The 17,250-nt window shown below is 38.0% G+C and overlaps 1 protein-coding gene and 1 pseudogene across 1 annotated transcript; both read right to left on the reverse strand.

Moving 5' to 3' along the window:
• Positions 1-564: 564 nt before the first annotated feature.
• LOC106136750 (uncharacterized) lies at positions 565-8,466 on the reverse strand. Its single transcript, XM_013337392.1, has 11 exons — positions 8,406-8,466; positions 7,760-7,921; positions 6,740-6,902; positions 6,338-6,459; positions 5,488-5,732; positions 5,067-5,206; positions 3,909-4,035; positions 3,206-3,292; positions 2,072-2,262; positions 1,142-1,269; positions 565-668 (listed from the first exon to the last, which is right to left on the reverse strand). The coding sequence occupies exons 1-11, from the start codon at positions 8,464-8,466 to the stop codon at positions 565-567; spliced, it is 1,530 nt and encodes a 509-aa protein (XP_013192846.1).
• Positions 8,467-8,861: 395 nt separating this feature from the next.
• LOC106136794 (putative transporter svop-1) lies at positions 8,862-17,205 on the reverse strand (annotated as a pseudogene).
• Between the last annotated feature and the right edge of the window lie 45 nt (positions 17,206-17,250).

Below are 17,250 nucleotides of genomic sequence, written 5' to 3' on the forward strand. Positions count from 1 at the left end.
AACAAATTAAAGCAACGAAATAAAATACGCATTTTCATAGTTACCTACGATGACAAATATTCACTAATTTCAATCCTTACGATCTATAGAAATTTTGCATGCAACATAGCAGCTTGCATGAAGAGAGTTATGAATGTGGATGGAGCGAAGGAAGTATGCAGATCGTGGCGAGTAGTAATAAGAGGTAGTCTCTGCCTACCCCTCCGGGAAAGAAGCGTGATTTTATGTATGTATGTTATTCTGCAACAAAATCTGATTGATTAAGCTTTTTAATCTTTTTTGTCAAGTTAAAATATCCGTACCACACACGTCTAATCATCCGTTGAGACATGGAGGTGAGACAAACAAGTAATACTTCACATCCATTATAAGAAAGACTTGTGTGGCGTGTGTTTCAGCGTTTAAAAATATGCTTAACCCAAGCTTTGTTCACGACCACATCCCTTTTGTTGGTCCCAATGGTACTAAAACCTTCGTGTGCCCGAGTAGCATTTGGCCTCATTTGGATTATACTCTTACTGGAATGCCTCATTATTTTCGTTCAAACATCTTCTCCTCTTCTCCTCAGAATCTTCCTCCCAAACTGTGTCTGACCACTCCCGGTGAGAACGACAGCCGCCGAGCGGATTTCCTCTCGTCTGGAAGCAATGTTGCTATCATCGATGACACTGGAAATTGATACAATCGAATTAGTAGGTAGTTAGTCATTAGACTAGCGAAATATGTCCATGTAATCTGAAATCAATAATTTCAGAATCTGCTATTAGCGTTTCAAAGGAGCATAAATAAATATAAATATGTATTTGGATGTCGTAAAAGGCGACTAAGGGATAGGCTTACAAACTTGGGATTCTTTTTAGGCGATGGGCTAGCAACCACACGTCGGTCACGTCTATATCCATTGCGGGATAGACAGAGCCAACAGTCTTGAAAAGACTGAATGGCCACGTTCAGCTATTTGGCCTAATGATAGAATTGGGATTCAAATAGCCCAACGCCTAAAAAAGAATCCCAAGTTTGTAAGCCTATCCCTTAGTCGCCTTTTACGACATCCATGGGAAGGAGATGGAGTGGTCCAAGTGCTATCATACGTACGTACCTACAGCAAAAGCACGAACACCATGAATATTATATTACTAACGAGTGAAAAGTCCACAGAAGATGAAGAAGCCCATCTCGCAAGCGGTCTGAAGCTGGTAGTTCAGGATCTGAATGGCAATGAACATACTGAGGCGGTTGGCTGTCACTGCTATTGTTACTCCCATTGCTCTGAAATTACAAGACAACATTTAAGACCATCTGTAGGTACGAATAGATATTTGAATTACCCTGTAAATCTTAGACAGTTAAACAAATAATCAATCGTGAAATTAGCCGTGTGGTTCTCGGCACCAATGAAAAAAGAATAGAACCTCTCCATCTCTTTCCCGTGGATGTCTTAAAAGGCGACTAAGGGATAGGATTACAAACTTGGGATTCTTCTTTTAGGCGATGGGCTAGCAATCTGTCACTATTTGAATCTCAATTCTATCATTAAGCCAAATAGCTGAACGTGGCCATTCAGTCTCATCAAGACTGTTGGCTCTGTCTACCCCGCAAGGGATATAGACGTGAATATATGTATGTATGAATGTATAGCTTATAGTAAAAATATATTTATAGTGAACAAAAAAATCAGTACATTTACTAATGGAAAGTAATTTATTCATCATCCCCAAGTTTATTCATCATTCCCAAGTTACCACCCTACTTACACATATAAAGAAGTTTCTCTACAACATATAGCAACAAACCATATAAATATTTCGGCCAGAATTACGCTACCTTTGAGCAAAACCTCGTAACAAAAACATTTAAATTAAACGTGTAAATTTCTATTCAATAAAGATATTACAAACAAACAAACAACCAACCAACCAAACAACCAAACAACCAAACAACCAAACAACCAAACAACCAAACAACCAAACAACCAAACAACCAAACAACCAAACAACCAAACAACCAAACAACCAAACAACCAACCAACCAAACAAACAAACAACCAAACAAGCAAACAAACATTGCTCACCTGACAGCTGTAGGGAACAGCGACACAGCTATAGCCGTATAGTACCCCGTGCAGATCATGCCGACCATTTGAACAGTGAACAGTGATGCGCTCGCGATCGCGTTAGGAATAACGTTGACGAAAATGCCACACACACCGCACACGGAGGTGATGATGATGACCAGGTTACGCCTGCCAACGCGCTTGATTAACTGGAAACAATAAATAATAATAAATAAATAAATAAATACGGGACAAATTACACAGATTGAGTTAGCCTCGATGTTAGTTCGAGACTTGTGTTACGAGATACTAACTCAACGATACTATATTTTATAATAAATACTTATATAGATAAACATCCAAGACCCAGGCCAATCAGAAAAAATTCTTTTCCCATCATGCCCTGGCTGGGATTCGAACCCGGGACCTCCGGTGTCACAGACAAGCATACTACCGCTGCGCCACAGAGACCGTCAATCATGGTTTTCGAGAAAAATATACTTGTGGCACATACATACACAAAATCACGCCTCTTTCTAGGCAGAGACTACCTCTTTCCACTTGCCACGATCTCTGCATACTTCCTTACATACATATAACTACATACATTGGTACACACATACATACATATAATCACGTCTATGTCCCTTGCGGGGTAGACAGAGCCAAAAGTCTCGAAAAGACTGATAGACTACGTTCAGCTAGTTCGGCTTTAAGATAGAATTGAGATCATAGCCCATCGCCTAAAAGAAGAATCCCAAGTTTATAAGCCTAACCCTCAGTCGCCTTTAACGACATCCATGGGAGCGAGATGGAGTGGTCCTATTATTTTTCTATTGGTGCCCGGAACCACACGGCTTGATTAACTGAAAACAATCATGGTTTTCGAGTAAGATATACTTTTGGTACATACATACATATAGTCACGTCTATGTCCCTTGCGGGTTAGACAGAGCCAACGGTCTTGAGAAAACTGATTGGCCACGTTCAGCTGTTTGGCTTAATGGTAGAATTGAGATTCAAATAGTGACAGGTCGCTAGACTATTGTAGGCTAGGGTATTGTATTATCTTTGCCCTCACATGTTATCGACGAAATTAATAAACGAATTAATGAAAAATGTTAATTATGTTTTGATAAAAAAAATGCTTACCAGACTTAGCACAATGTTGGCTATAGCTTGCACAACACACACGGCTAATACCAGGGATAGTGCTTTGATCTTCAGCTTACAAGGACCCTGCAAACAACAGTCATTAACCTCCTTCAATTTTTCTTTGTAGTGTCATTCATGAGAAAGATCAGGATCTTTAATCCTACTAATAAATGCGAAAGTTTGTGAGTATGTCAGGATGTCAGTATGGATGTTTGTTACTCTTTCACGCAAATTCTACTGAACCGATTACGATGAAATTTAGTATGAAGGTAGCTGAAGGCCCAGAATAACACATAGGCTACTTTTTATCCCAGAGTTCCCGCGGGATTGATAGTGTTTCCATGCGGACGAAGTCGCGGGGGCATCTAGTCTTATCATAATTGAGGACTAAAAAGCTGAAATAATTTCGAAAATCTGAACTCTTCACTACTCAGGTTCCCACCACTTTGTATTTTTATCAGTTGCGACTAAAACATAATAGAATTAAATTGCCTGAGAATTCTGTTTATTTGTTCTGTTCTGGAGGATGCTTTGGTCAAGAGTAAGTACTCAAAATCGATGAATTTGCATGAATAATGTGTTAAACATTTGTATAGGATCTAACAAGAAAACAGAATTTTTGTAAAGGCTACAAGAAGTTAGCATAAGTTTAGATGGGTCCTGCACATGCTACATCTATCACGTTTGCCAAATTACTCACCTCGCTCTGGTCTTGCAAACTCAAAGCAAATGCGCGACAAATTGTCAGATCAGACCCGCTCCCGGTGTCCATGATGATCATAAATTGATTCGCTATGGTCGGCAGCCATACCTTGAACACCCACATGCTACAAAAAGTAACTGATTTTTAAAAGTATCAACATTATTGCTTGCTTCTCTTGCTGCTCTGCTTCTGCTCTCATCCTGGCGTTGCTGGCCTTGCAATGTTTTTATTCAAATTCAAAATTTAAAATTTAAAATTTAAAATTTAAAATTCAAAATTCAAAATTCAAAATTCAAAATTCAAAAATTCAAAATCCAAAATTCATTCATTTTATTATCCTGGCTTGTTCCCAGGTGCATCCACCGTCACCAAACTTCAAGGTCTGAGACTCGCTTATTGTATAAACTTTATCCGTGAATTCGCCACTTCCCAGCTTGGCAATTTAAGACGCAGTTCTAATGTATCTTATCACTTGCCATCACAGAAGACACTTCCTCCCGTCTCATGAAGTAATCTATCCATCTACCTATATTTAGTAATCTAGAATAATGTCCCTGATACGGGTATGGGTTCCTGTTAGACGTCCATTATCACCAAGTGACTATGCCCTTTGTCCCGTTATAACAGGGATACTAGCCCCTTGGATCTTGATGCATAAGATGTAAGTGCTGTATCTAAATAGATAACAGAGGACAATGACTAAATGATATATCAACTCACAGCGAAAATCGCTGGATATAGAGATTTCAAATTTATCATGAAGATCCTAATGTACTCTAGAAGTGCACTAAGAGGGGATTTCCCCATATTCCTGTGGATATGGAAATTAGCTATTAATTCCCATGGATGTCGTAAAAGGCGACTAAGGGATAGGCTTATAAAATTGCGATCCTTTTTTTAGGCGAGGATCTCAATACCATCATTAAGCTGAGTAGCTGAACGTGGCCATTCAGTCGACTATTGGCTCTGTCTACCCCGTAAGGGATATAGACGTGACCATATGTATGTATGTATGTATGAAAATTAGCAGGATTTCTCGATTTACATGGACGGAACTACGTGGGGTCTTCCAGATAAAACTATTAAGTCGTACTGTACTCTAAATCCAAAAAGTCATAAAACAGATAATAATGTGTTCATCTACGCATACTATACAATTGTAAGGAGTACAGCAAGGTGACCAGTATGACTTGGCACCGCAGCGGTTTCTTGAAGAACGGCTTCAGTTTTGTCCAGAAGGAAGCGTCACTCTTCATGTTCTCCGGCTGCTCGGTTGTTTGGATCAGGCCCGTCACCTGGCATAAAAGAGTTTTAAACTTTAGCTTTTGGGTATTTTCAAAAATACTTATGCCGAAGTCAATACTGTCTATGTTCCACGGTCCAGAGTTTCTAATTCGAGTGACAAAATTACAAATTTCTCCTCTTTATAATATTAAGTACAATATCATAATATCATCAATATATATATACCTTCATTTTATTATTTTGGTACGGAGATACTAGGACATAAATATCAATTTCTTAATGGCACTATCATAACTATTGATTGATATGCTAAAAATGTTTGCGACCTTACCTCAAATGGTTCTCCCGAAATCAGATTATTGACCCGATGAATGACTTTCAACACTTTGAGAGCATGCACATCATCTTTATTGATGAAGACGTACTTAGGGCTCTCTTGCATGAAAAACATCCAGATGAAGCAAACCAAGCTGGGAGTGGAGTATATCAACATTATAGCCCGCCAGGGGGTCCAGTAGATTCCCAGATGTGGCATGTACAACGAGAAGTCAAGAGGAGCTATTGGCATAGCAATAACTGGAAAAGAAAAAGTAACTTTTAAGTATAGCCCGAAACATCTTATTATCGCGTGAAAAACTATCGCTGTTTCACTATTTATTATGACGTGAAACGAGACAGCGACAGTTTTTCGTGCGATAAAAAGGCAACAAGCGTGCCATGCTACGGGGCTAGTTGTCAGGATTTTTGCATTGTGAAAGAGGTAACTCAAAGACGGCTGAACACAAACCAACTAGAGTAAGTAGTGCATCTAAAGTTACAATTAAACCAACAATTAAAACTTTGGCAAATCAGTTTACAGTATATTAGTTCCAACACGCTGCTAGACTTGTGTCTAGTCAAAGATTTCGATAGTTTAAACTTACATTGTCATGTTATGTTTTAAGACTCTCTCTAATGAGACACTTCAAGTATCTAGACAATTGAGGGTAAGCAGGGTAAAGACAATAATAAGACATATATCAAAGAGCGGTTTGGAGTGAAGGACATCCTTCAAAAATATATTCTTACCGTAGCGAAGCCACAAACCCTGATAACGTCACTTGGTATTACGAGTACAACAACGATGGGGCGTTTGAGAAGAACTTCTACAATCTTCAAGTATAATCGTTTGCAAATCTCACCTGCCATCAAACCTTGTGAGAACAGATAGATGCTGGTGACTAGGATAATCGCCAGGTTACGCTTGTCCACCGGCACACATTCACTCAACAATGTCATAGAGAGTGGTTGTTGACCAGAAACACTAGAACACAACATTAGGATACATGAATGCCTGCTACAGATACTTCGTAACATTAGATTTAAGGCTTATAAGAAATTCTACTTTAATCTTCATATGAACATCACAATAGACAAAAGGGGTATGGTCATTGAGGATTTTAAAATTTCTCAGAGTAATTATTTTCAAGAAGGGTAATAGAATGTTTTCAGATTATTTAGTTAGAGATGAGAACTAATTCGCGCGTGGAATAGTTTGAAAATTCCTAGATCTAGATGGACCAAATGACCAACAAATCACTTACAGTACGGAGGCAATGAATTGTACCACGATCAGCATGAACCAGTTGACAGATAAGCTTGAGAGAGCGTTCGTCGTAGCCCCCAAAAATAAAGACGTGAGCAACATTCTTCTACGACCGTGAGTATCTCCTAAATAGCCCCAAAATAAGGCACCCAATATGGCTCCTGAAAGTATTATTAAACTTTCAAGTACTGAACTTTTCTTATACATACATACAAAAAAACCACGCCTCTTTCCCAGAGGGGTAGGCAGAGACTACCTCTTTCCACTTGCCACGATCTCTGCATTCTTCCTTCGCTTCATCCACATTCATAACTCTCTTCATGCAAGCTCGGCGGTTTCGGGTACTTTTGAACTTTTCTCAACCGGTGTTAAGAGGCTGATTCTGTAATGAGACGTTCTGGAATACTAATGGTAATATGCAGCTTTGAAGAGGAGTATTAATAGTTTATATCAGCCCCCTAGCAATGGAAGTATCAGATCAGTTGAAATCAAATAATAGAAGAATGTATGCAATGTATCCAAAAAGAATTGGGATGCAACGTGTTTAGAAGGGATTAGGCTAAAAAACTTGGGATTCCTTGTTTTAGTTGATAACTTATCAAACTGTCACTATTTGAATGTCAATTACATCAGCTGAACGTGGCCCTTCAGACTTTGTGGTACTGTTGGCTCTGTTTATCCCGAAAGAGATAAAGACGTAATTAACCAACAAACTCAGAACTTTCAAGCCAAAAGAAGACAACTTCATTCACACGGATGGATGCACAGAACCATGGAACTATATACACGGATAACCGTGTGGTTTCCGGCACTTTAGAATAGAACCACTCTATATCTTTTCCATGGATGTCGTAAAAGGTGACTAAGGGATAGGCTTATAAACTAGGGATGCCTCTTGTATACGATGGACTAGCACTATTTGAGTCTCAATTCCTTTTCGTTTAGTCTTCTCGAGGCCGTTGGCTCTGTCTACCAAGAGATATAGATGTGACTTTTTATATGTATATACACGGATTACCGATAGAAGGCATCGCCACTAACAGTCCTTGTTGGAAACTGCCGATCTTCAAATCGCACGAGCTGATCGGAATGAGGACTGTGTTGCTGAACACGATACATGAATATGACATGATCACCATTCCAGTCAACACTAGGAGCAAATAGCTGTATAGACCGAAACCTGAAAAAAATAGCAATCCTTAAAGTAGGTACCTACATACAATTTTTAAGGATTGCTTTCTTTCTAGTAGGGTGTCTAGTATGGTACACATCAAAAGCTACATCTATCTACTCCCTATGGAGTAGATAGATGTAGCTTTTGATGTGTACTTTTCTCTCTTTTTAATCTAATATTTTTATGCCAGCTAGAACGACCTTAAGAGGAAACCCAAAACCTCCCGTCTAACCTCAGTTTGAAACATTTTGTTGTTACACTTTTATCTGACAAGAACATTATAGTCTTTAGTAGTCGTGATAACTTCCACGGAAAAGATACGGAGATTTATCAGGTGCTGGGAAATTTAGATCCAATTCAGGATCCAATTTCAAAAGCCCAGCCCGCTCTTCTCCAGATTATGAAGGATGTAACCGGGACTAAAACCAGGAGAAAGATCGATAATTTGTACCTATATCTGTATGTCGCTATTGATATAAAATATACTTACCAACAATATCGAGGGCACTGTTAAGCGTTACTTTTACTTCTCTCGTCTCGTCGGGCTCCATCAAGTTTTGTTGTAAAATATATTATCTTCTAAAAGGATCATCATTTTTATAATCATGATGATTGAAATCAAGTCTGACTGACACATTCTGAGTCTAGCAAGCAATAGAGGAAGATGAAGCCGAAGTGTCCAAAGAAGGCTAAGGTCTAAAATGTTTTTTTTCTTTTTCTTAGTCAATCTAGCTTGAACTTAAAATATTTGAAATTCCTGGTATTTGTCCTGGCTAAGTTAAAGTCCCTCTAGAGCATCAGACCGTTAATTATTGTGGCCTATATTTACTTACCTACTGGTGAAATGTTATGGTATTCCAAATATTGCAACATAGACTACGGATGATTATAGGGTAACTAAAACATTACATTAATTTGTTTGTAATATCTTTATTGGAAAGCTGGAACGCACACGTACGGTATTACAAAAACATTTTATAATTGTGACATAGATTGTCTGAGGTTCAGGCCTCAGGTTCATCCAATTAACAATTCACTCGATCCACTTAATTTTTTTTCTACGGTGACGGAATAAAAAAAAATATAGCGAGTGTTGGTAAGTATTAAGTTAAAGTCATCTCGTAGATGGTAGGTACGGATAGCTATAACTGACGATCATCTGGCAGAAGAAACACCACTAATGTTGAGGCTGAAACCAAAATGAAATATTTACTTTCATTAGAAAGATTTAACACATACGGACACAGAAATGTTGAGTTAGTGACCATAAAAGTACCATAGTGACTTGTAACGCATAAAAAACATAGACGAAGACTTCGTCATGTTATTTTAAAGCCAGACAAAATTTCCAATTTTCATAACAAGATAAGAATTAACAAATAAAAAAATTAAAAATACTTGAATAATAAAAAAATTGTTTATCTTAAAATAGTAAGAAAAATAGTTAAATATCACTCAGATGGACCTTGAACCTTTGGTTGTCTGAATCTTATAGTTTAAGATGAATCAGAAATGCCCAATGATAAGATAGTAGTTATACAAACATGCAAAAATAGCTGAATAGACGTAGAAGCCCACATCGCAGAAGTTGACCAGGAGGTAGTTCAGAATCTGGATGTTGACGAAAGTGCTGATGCGGCTGAAAGCAGTCATGAGGGCCGTCGCCATTGCTCTAAAAAATATAGTTAAAATTCGGTTTAAATAGTAATTTCTGAACAAAGCTGGTTAAACACAAACTAATTCGCAATGATGACAAGGTTTTAAATAAATGTGTATTTAATCTCATCAATATAAAACCAATAGAATGTTAATTCATGTTAATAAAACAACTGCTGTGAATGCTATTAGGAATTGAGGTAATAAACAAACAAATAATAAACAAGAAAAAGAATATGATTAAAATTGTAACCTTAGCTTTGTCGGGAAAAGGGAGACGGTGATAGCTGTATGCAGCCCCATGGTGATCAAACCAATCAGTTGGACGATGAACAATGTTATGCTGGCGATTGCGTTTGGTATCAAGTTTACAAGGATACCACATAATCCGCAGATCAATGATATTATCATCACTAAGTTACGGCGACCTACTTTGTTCACCACCTGAAAGTATATTTTTGTTTTTATTGCCTTTTTTTGGAGCATGACGCCGGACAAAAACGACAAAATTTAGAACATTGGTGGTAAATATAAGTACTTCCCTGAGCACACGCTCTGCTGTTTTATAATAAAAAAAGTCAAATCAAATTATCAACTTATCAAAAATCTTCTGACCACACCTTTTGTGTTCGGAGCACTGGACAAGCAAGCAACTTCAACATTTTTATATGGTACAGTTGCCAGCACAGAAATTAGTACGCCTGTAATTTTGGTTTGTATGAACAAGATGTCGTGTTTTGTGCAGGCCTCTGAACATGTTTTATATTGCCCAAAAACATATTATGTTACAGATAATCCTTTAGCAGATATTACTCACAAGACTAACAATGATGTTGGTCACAGACTGCAGCGCTCCCACAATCAGCACCATCATCAGAGCGGTGACGTTGAGCGCGCAAGGGACCGCTTCGGCCTGTTAAATTAAATTTCTTTATCTTTGTCCTCATAACGATGGTATTTTGAGTACGTTTGATCTCAATCAGTCTGATGGCAAGTAAGATGTGGTCTAAGGTGGTGCACGCGTGCTCAAATAATGTGCTAATATCAGGGAACAGAGATGACGGGAGTCAATTCCATATCTTGGCGATGAGCATAATAAAAGATTTGACGATTTGATCGGAAGGTGCGTTGGTTGGGAATATCGACGCCATTTTGAGTGAACTCGCTGCTACGTCACTTATCGTCTAATGATTGAAAGGTCTAACTTAATATTTAGTACAACTTCAATAATCACTTACACCAATAGGAGTGTTTAAACTGAGGTCAATGACCTTGCATAGGGTGAGGTCGGCACCTTCTCCTGACTCCAGGATATTGATGAACTGGTTGGCTATCGTTGGCAGCCAAACGACAAATGGGCCGATCCTGGAAATTTACAAATCATACATACTTTAGCACCCCTTTCATATCACGTAGATAATCCTTCGCAAAGCGAAATCCGAAACAAAGACCGAACATTTAAATCGGAATATTTTATTTAATTGCTATGTGTTTAACTAGAAACACTAAAAGGAGAAAGGAAGACGCAAGAAAGGAGAGAATTCGTTGGTAAACTGCGAAAAGAAAAAAAAACCCAGCAATGTTTGGTTTGGACGTGAAAAGCGAACTACCGTAAAAATTGAGGAGTACCATAAGCAGGCTCGTGGTGGAATGCCATGCGATGATGAGGAGGGGTTTTACTGGGTAGGCTGGCACACTAGATGTCAGGAGACCTACACTCTTCTGGTTCAACACCCGGGAGGCAGTCCAAAATAAGGATTTCCTCTTCAAAAACAAAAAGCCATTTACCTAATCAACAATAGAACTATCGTATCACATCTACTGATATCACTACATAGTATAAACCAAAGTCGCTATTTTAGTCTGTTTGTCTGTATGCTTAAATCTTTAAAATTACGCAACGGATTTTGATGCGGTTTTTGTAACAGGTAGAGTGATTCAAGAGAAAGGTTTTTATGTATAATTTTTTCCGAATTTTGCACCCGTGCGAAGCCGGGGCCGGTCGCTAGTAATTATATAAAAAGTAGGATCTCTAAAATTAAAATTATTTCGTGACCGGAGTACCTACTAGAAATTATCTAGCTCAGAGAATCATTCAAAATGGATATGCCGCCAGCCTTCTGGGAACAGTTGGTGCTATTCAGAGACTGTACAATTTGTAAATTTAATTTTAGTTTGTAATTTTCAATTTTTTATAAGTAGTTTTAGTTTTAATTTCGTTTATTCTAAAAAGTAGTATAAAGTACCTACACCTGAAACACATTCAGCGTGATCAATATGAGGACGGTCTTCACCAACGGTGTCCTGAATAAAGGTCTGATCTGCTCCTTCGCTGACACCGGTAAGTCTTTATTTTCTTCTGCTCGGATGATGCCTTAAACCTGATAAAAAATATGAATTACTTGAGACTAATGAGCAATCCGGCTCGGCTGAGCAAGACATCCTTTGAATAATGTTTTTGTCTTTAAATCCTCTGCATGGTTTAAGAGAATCTTCGTAAAGCAGTAGCTATCGAACGTATTATTTAATATTTTTAAAAAGATTTTCAAATTTCATAAGGCAAAAATAATTCGGTACATACGAGTACCTATGGTAAATAAGGTTACAATAAGAATGTACAGAAATAAAAATTTAATTTCAAATTAGGAACGTTGCATACAAAGGCTAGAATAATTTTGCGACTTCTGATTAATTTGATAGCAGTTGGGCATACAATAAATATCTACTATTGCACCATTTAATTTCCGAACTTACATGTACTCACATCAAATATTTTCCCTTGTTTATTGTTCATTTTATGTATAGCCTTCAATATCTCAATGGCTCTACCTTCGGATTCCTTCATAAAGACGAATTTAGGGCTCTCTTCAATGAAGTACATCCAGCACAAACAAATGAGGCTGGGAAAGGAGTAGACAACAATAATGGTGCGCCAGGAGTTCCAGAATATTCCAAGAGAGGGTAGATGGTAGGAGAACGACAGTGGTATTATGGGTATGGCAATTACTGAAAACAAAATGGTTAAATTATTAGAAACTGGCTGTGCCCGCAACTTCGTCCGCGTGGAATTTTGGGCATCATTGAAGCCCTCAAGGATGAATAATTTTCCCCGTTTCTTTTTTACAATTTCCCTTATTTCTTTGCTCCTTATAGTTGCAGCGTGATGTTATATAGCCTAAAGCCTTCCTCGATAAATAGTCTATTCAACTTCAATTGTTCAATTTGAACCAGTAGTTCCTGAGATGCGCTAATCTCAGGTACTACTGGTTCAAATTGAAAACAAACTCTTCAGCTTTATAATATTAGTATAGATAACCATTATCTAAATAAATTGTCGGCTGTAAAGGTAATTCCATACTTCAGAAGGCACGTTGAGCTGCCCTTAAACCATGGAACAATAAGGTTCGTCATAAAGGCAATTTTGCCTCTACCAATGGTACAGTTTATCCCGCATCATACTGCTTACAAAAATCACTAATTGGATAGTGCAGTGCGAGGCACCAATACAAAAAAGAATAGGACCACTCCATCTCTTTCCTATGTATGTCGTAAAAGGCGACTAAGGGATAGGCTTACAAAATTGGGATTCTTATTTAGGCGATGTCATTATTTGAATCTCAATTCTATCATTGAGCCAAATAGCTGAACGTGGCCAATCAGTCTTTTCAAGACTGTTGGCTCTGTCTACCTCGCAAGGGATATAGACGTGACCAAATGTATGTATGTTTTGTAATTTTTTTTTATGTGCAAATTTATGTAAGATTTAATGTGGAGCAACATAAGAGCGGTGGATGTTTAAAAAAACATAAAAATTTTGTACCAGCCATTAGACCCTGTGCCAGCATGAAGATACTGGTGACTAGTAGCACGACCAGGTTCCGCTTGGCCATCGGGACACTCTCACTGAGCAACGTCATGGAGATTGGAGTCTGACCCGCTACCCTAAAAGCAGATTTCAATTGATACATTGTGTTGTACTCTGCCGCAACGCCCCCTGTTGGAATTTTTGTTCTACCTATGGCAATTTTATGTACAACAGAAGAACATTATGTACAAAAAACAATTTAGTATGTACGTACAGTAAATTTGAGAAAAAATGATACTTTATAGGGCGCTGCTAGAGAGTATACTCTACAGCAGCGCCACTCAGAATACTTACTTGTAAATATACTAGAAAGCTGATTTTTTAATTAGACGATGTACCTACGAACGTTTATTAGTATGTACGTCTCAGAATAATAATTCCTTAAGTTCCCATCTTCTTTCAGTTAGGTTTTATGTAGATAAATCTTCAGTCAGTCAATTGCCATTCCAATTAGTGCATATAATAGCTGTCTTTGCAATGAATAAGTTAGTTAGTTAAGTAGGTACACTTATTGTTGTTTTTATTCTGAAAACTTTATCGCGTTTTAAAACATCAAGATTAAGTAGAGTTTGGTAAAATTATCGAAGGTATTTATGACTCGAATTACTGTTATGTATTTATTTAGATAGATACCTCGGGTACAAGTGATACTTAATATGATACACTGTTAATTCTGCTCTATCTGAAGAAAATAGATTTTATTTAACGAACACCAGAAAAGAATACTAAAATCTATACTATTATTATAAAGCTGAAGAGTTTGTTTGTTTGAACGCGGTAATCTCAAGAACTACTGGTTCGAATTGAAAAATTCTTATTGTGTTGAATAGACAATTTATCGAGGAATGTTTATACCTATAATATAAGGCTATACAACAACACGCTGGAACTTATAGGAGCGAAGAAATAATGGAAAATGTGAAAAAAAAACGGGGAAAATTATTTTATTTCTTCATCCTTGAGCATGGATGAATAGTTATTTCTTCATCCTTGAAGATCCTCTAGGATGAAGAAATAACTATTCCACGCGGACGAAGTCGCGGGCACAGCTAGTAAATAAATTAAAAAAACAAAGGGTATCTCAAGGCCTCAGTATTATTTAAGGTAAGAGAAGGAGAGAGGATAAGCACATAGATCCTTTGAAATGCTAACAAATACTCTGACTATGAGAAAAGGTATCGTGTAGAAATATGTAGAAATTTGATTTTGTCGAGATCGAATTTCGAGATCGAATCAAACTCAAGAGTTGGCCTGCTGGTTATAGGGGGATCCCAAATCCATTCTGTAAATAATGACGACGGCCACACTCACATTACAGCGGCTAAAAATTGAAGGATCATCATCATGATCCAGTTGACAGATATACTGGTGACAGCATTCACTACAGCTCCGAGGAACAGAGATAGCATGAGCATGCTGCGGCGGCCACGAGTGTCTGCCAGGTAGCCCCACACTAGGGTTCCAATGATCGCTCCTGGAACATACATTACACTTATAATCACGTCTATATCCCTTGCGGGGTAGACAGAGCCAACAGTCTTGTAAAGGCTTAGAGGCCACGTTCAGCTATTTGGCTTTAAGATAAAATTGAGATTCAAATAATGACAGGTTGCTAGCCCATCGCCTTAAAAAAGAATCCCAAGTATGTAAGCCTATCACTTAGTCGCCTTTTACGACATCCATGGGAAAGAGATGGAGTGGTCCCATTCTTTTTTGTAATGGTGCCGGGAACCACACAGACAGATCCAATGGTCTTGAAAAGATAGAAAGGCCACGTTCAGCTGTACTCTAGGGCTCTTGAAACCAATTAAGATTTACGCTAAATCACATTTTCTCGGCAGCATACTAAAATTTAATTTTCAATTTCTCTCGTATTCCCAATTGGATTCACAGATATTGTTTGCACTTCCTTGGACGTTACTCTGTAGGACCTGGTGTCGCTTTCCATATTTCTCTCTCGTTTTGGTCCATTCTTCTGATTTCTTAGTTTTAATTTCATTGCCTTCATGTCAAACCAGATTTATTTTGGCCTTCAACCTGGGTTGTTCCCTATATAGCCTGCGACCTCTGCTTCCGGTTTTCAAAATGACTCTGCCATGTTACTAGGGCATTTGATAGAGACTAACCCACTTTTCCAAGGCTCCGGGCTCTTCTCCAAGGGGACTACAACCAAAACCATGGGAAAGAGATGGAGTGGTCCAATTCTTAAGTTCCGGGAACCACACGGCTCACTCAGGTTCTAGGTACTTTAAATAGGTCCAGACTTAATCGTAGATGATGTCCCTTGTCCTGCTCTCTGTATAACATCATCGCCCGAGATAAATCGATAACAGTCACCGATGAGACTTGTAAAATGATAGAATTTATAGAGAGGAATAATGATTATCGTTGGAGGGATTTTCTACACCCTAAGAAGAAGAAGGAAGCTAATGATAAAATATGCTTACCAATTATTTCTACCGAGCTTGCATGAAGAGAGTTATGAATGTGGATAAAACGAAGAAAGTATGCAAAGAACGTGGCAAGTGGAAAGATGTAGCCTCTGCCTACATCTCCGGGAAAGAGGCGTGATTTTATGTATGTATGTATGTATGCTTACCAACGACAGGAGCAGCAGCCAGGAGGCCCTGCTGGGCAGTGGTGGTGCCCAGCTCGCAAGCACTAGCCGGGACTATGATTGTGGTACTGTACACAATACACGCGAAGGATATGATGATCAGACCAGTGATGATCGACACCATGTAGCTGTAGCAGCCAAACCCTGGAAATTTGGGATATTTTAACCCTTCAGTGCAAAGTCTTCACTTTTTTCGGCGCTAGTTCCAGTAACAACTCTTTGGACTAAACTGGAGGCCCATGTGTCTGTTTGACCATAACGCTGAATTGGATAAGTCAGGTTTCTACAACAAGTCTGTCTATCCTCTGGGACTTATTGGATAAAAGTTTACACAATTGCCTGGTTTCCTCATTGTAGTTCTCCTCACCGTAAGAGCTAAGGTAAGCCATCTTGACGGCCTCTGTGGCTCAGCGGTACTACGCTTGTCTGTGACACCGGAGGTCCCGGGTTCGAATCCCGGTCAAGGCATGATGAGAAAAGAACTTTTTCTGATTGTCCTGGGTCTTGGATGTTTATCTATATAAGTATTTATTATAAAATATAGTATCGTTGAGTTAGTATCTCGTAACACAAGTTTCGAACTTACTTCGAGGCTAACTCAATCAGTGTAATTTGTCCCAAAAAAAAAAAAAATCTTGATTAACTCAGAATAGCCTTTAAGTTTTTACGGGTATTTTAAAATTCTTTTGTAAAGTATTCCTTATAGAAATTGGAATAGTTCTTTTTTAGCTTAAAGTATGACGTGTCCCACTTCTGACCAAAAGGTCTCCCTACACAAATTCCAGTCTTGAGCAAATTTTTAAACCTATAGATGCTTTCAATTATCCGAAAACTTACCTGCTCTGTCCAGGGCAGTCTCGAAGGACACGACATTATTTATATTTTGAATCATAATCACGTGATATTTGTTATTAAATATATATTAAATAAGAAAATAAGTAAGTAAACTTATGTATTTACGCGTAAAGATTATTATTAATAATAATACTTTCACTCAAGTTCCAGCTCCTATTTTAAACTATCTAAATGCTATATAAAATCGCGAGCTCTAACCTATTTTATTAAATATGTTTTTAATAATATACAAAAGTAAGCCACTTGATGTGTGGTAATAATAAAGAGATTATTTTGTATGACTGCAAGTTAAAACCTAGGCTGGATTTGGGTGTGTTTTGTTACCCTGCCGACCTGTCTTAT

The sequence above is a fragment of the Amyelois transitella genome, chromosome 10 (assembly GCF_032362555.1).
Source record: "Amyelois transitella isolate CPQ chromosome 10, ilAmyTran1.1, whole genome shotgun sequence".
Classification (NCBI taxonomy): domain Eukaryota; kingdom Metazoa; phylum Arthropoda; class Insecta; order Lepidoptera; family Pyralidae; genus Amyelois; species Amyelois transitella.

Coding starts and splice junctions, on each gene's coding strand:
- LOC106136750 (XM_013337392.1), bottom strand. CDS start 8,466: ATGGAGCCCGACGAGACGAGAGAAGTAAAAGTAACGCTTAACAGTGCC. Junction 6,460..6,739: donor CAATTCATTGCCTCCGTACT/GTAAGTGATTTG, acceptor GTTGTGTTCTAG/TGTTTCTGGTCAACAACCAC. Junction 4,036..5,066: donor TTGCTGTACTCCTTACAATT/GTATAGTATGCG, acceptor TACTTTTTGTAG/CATGTGGGTGTTCAAGGTAT.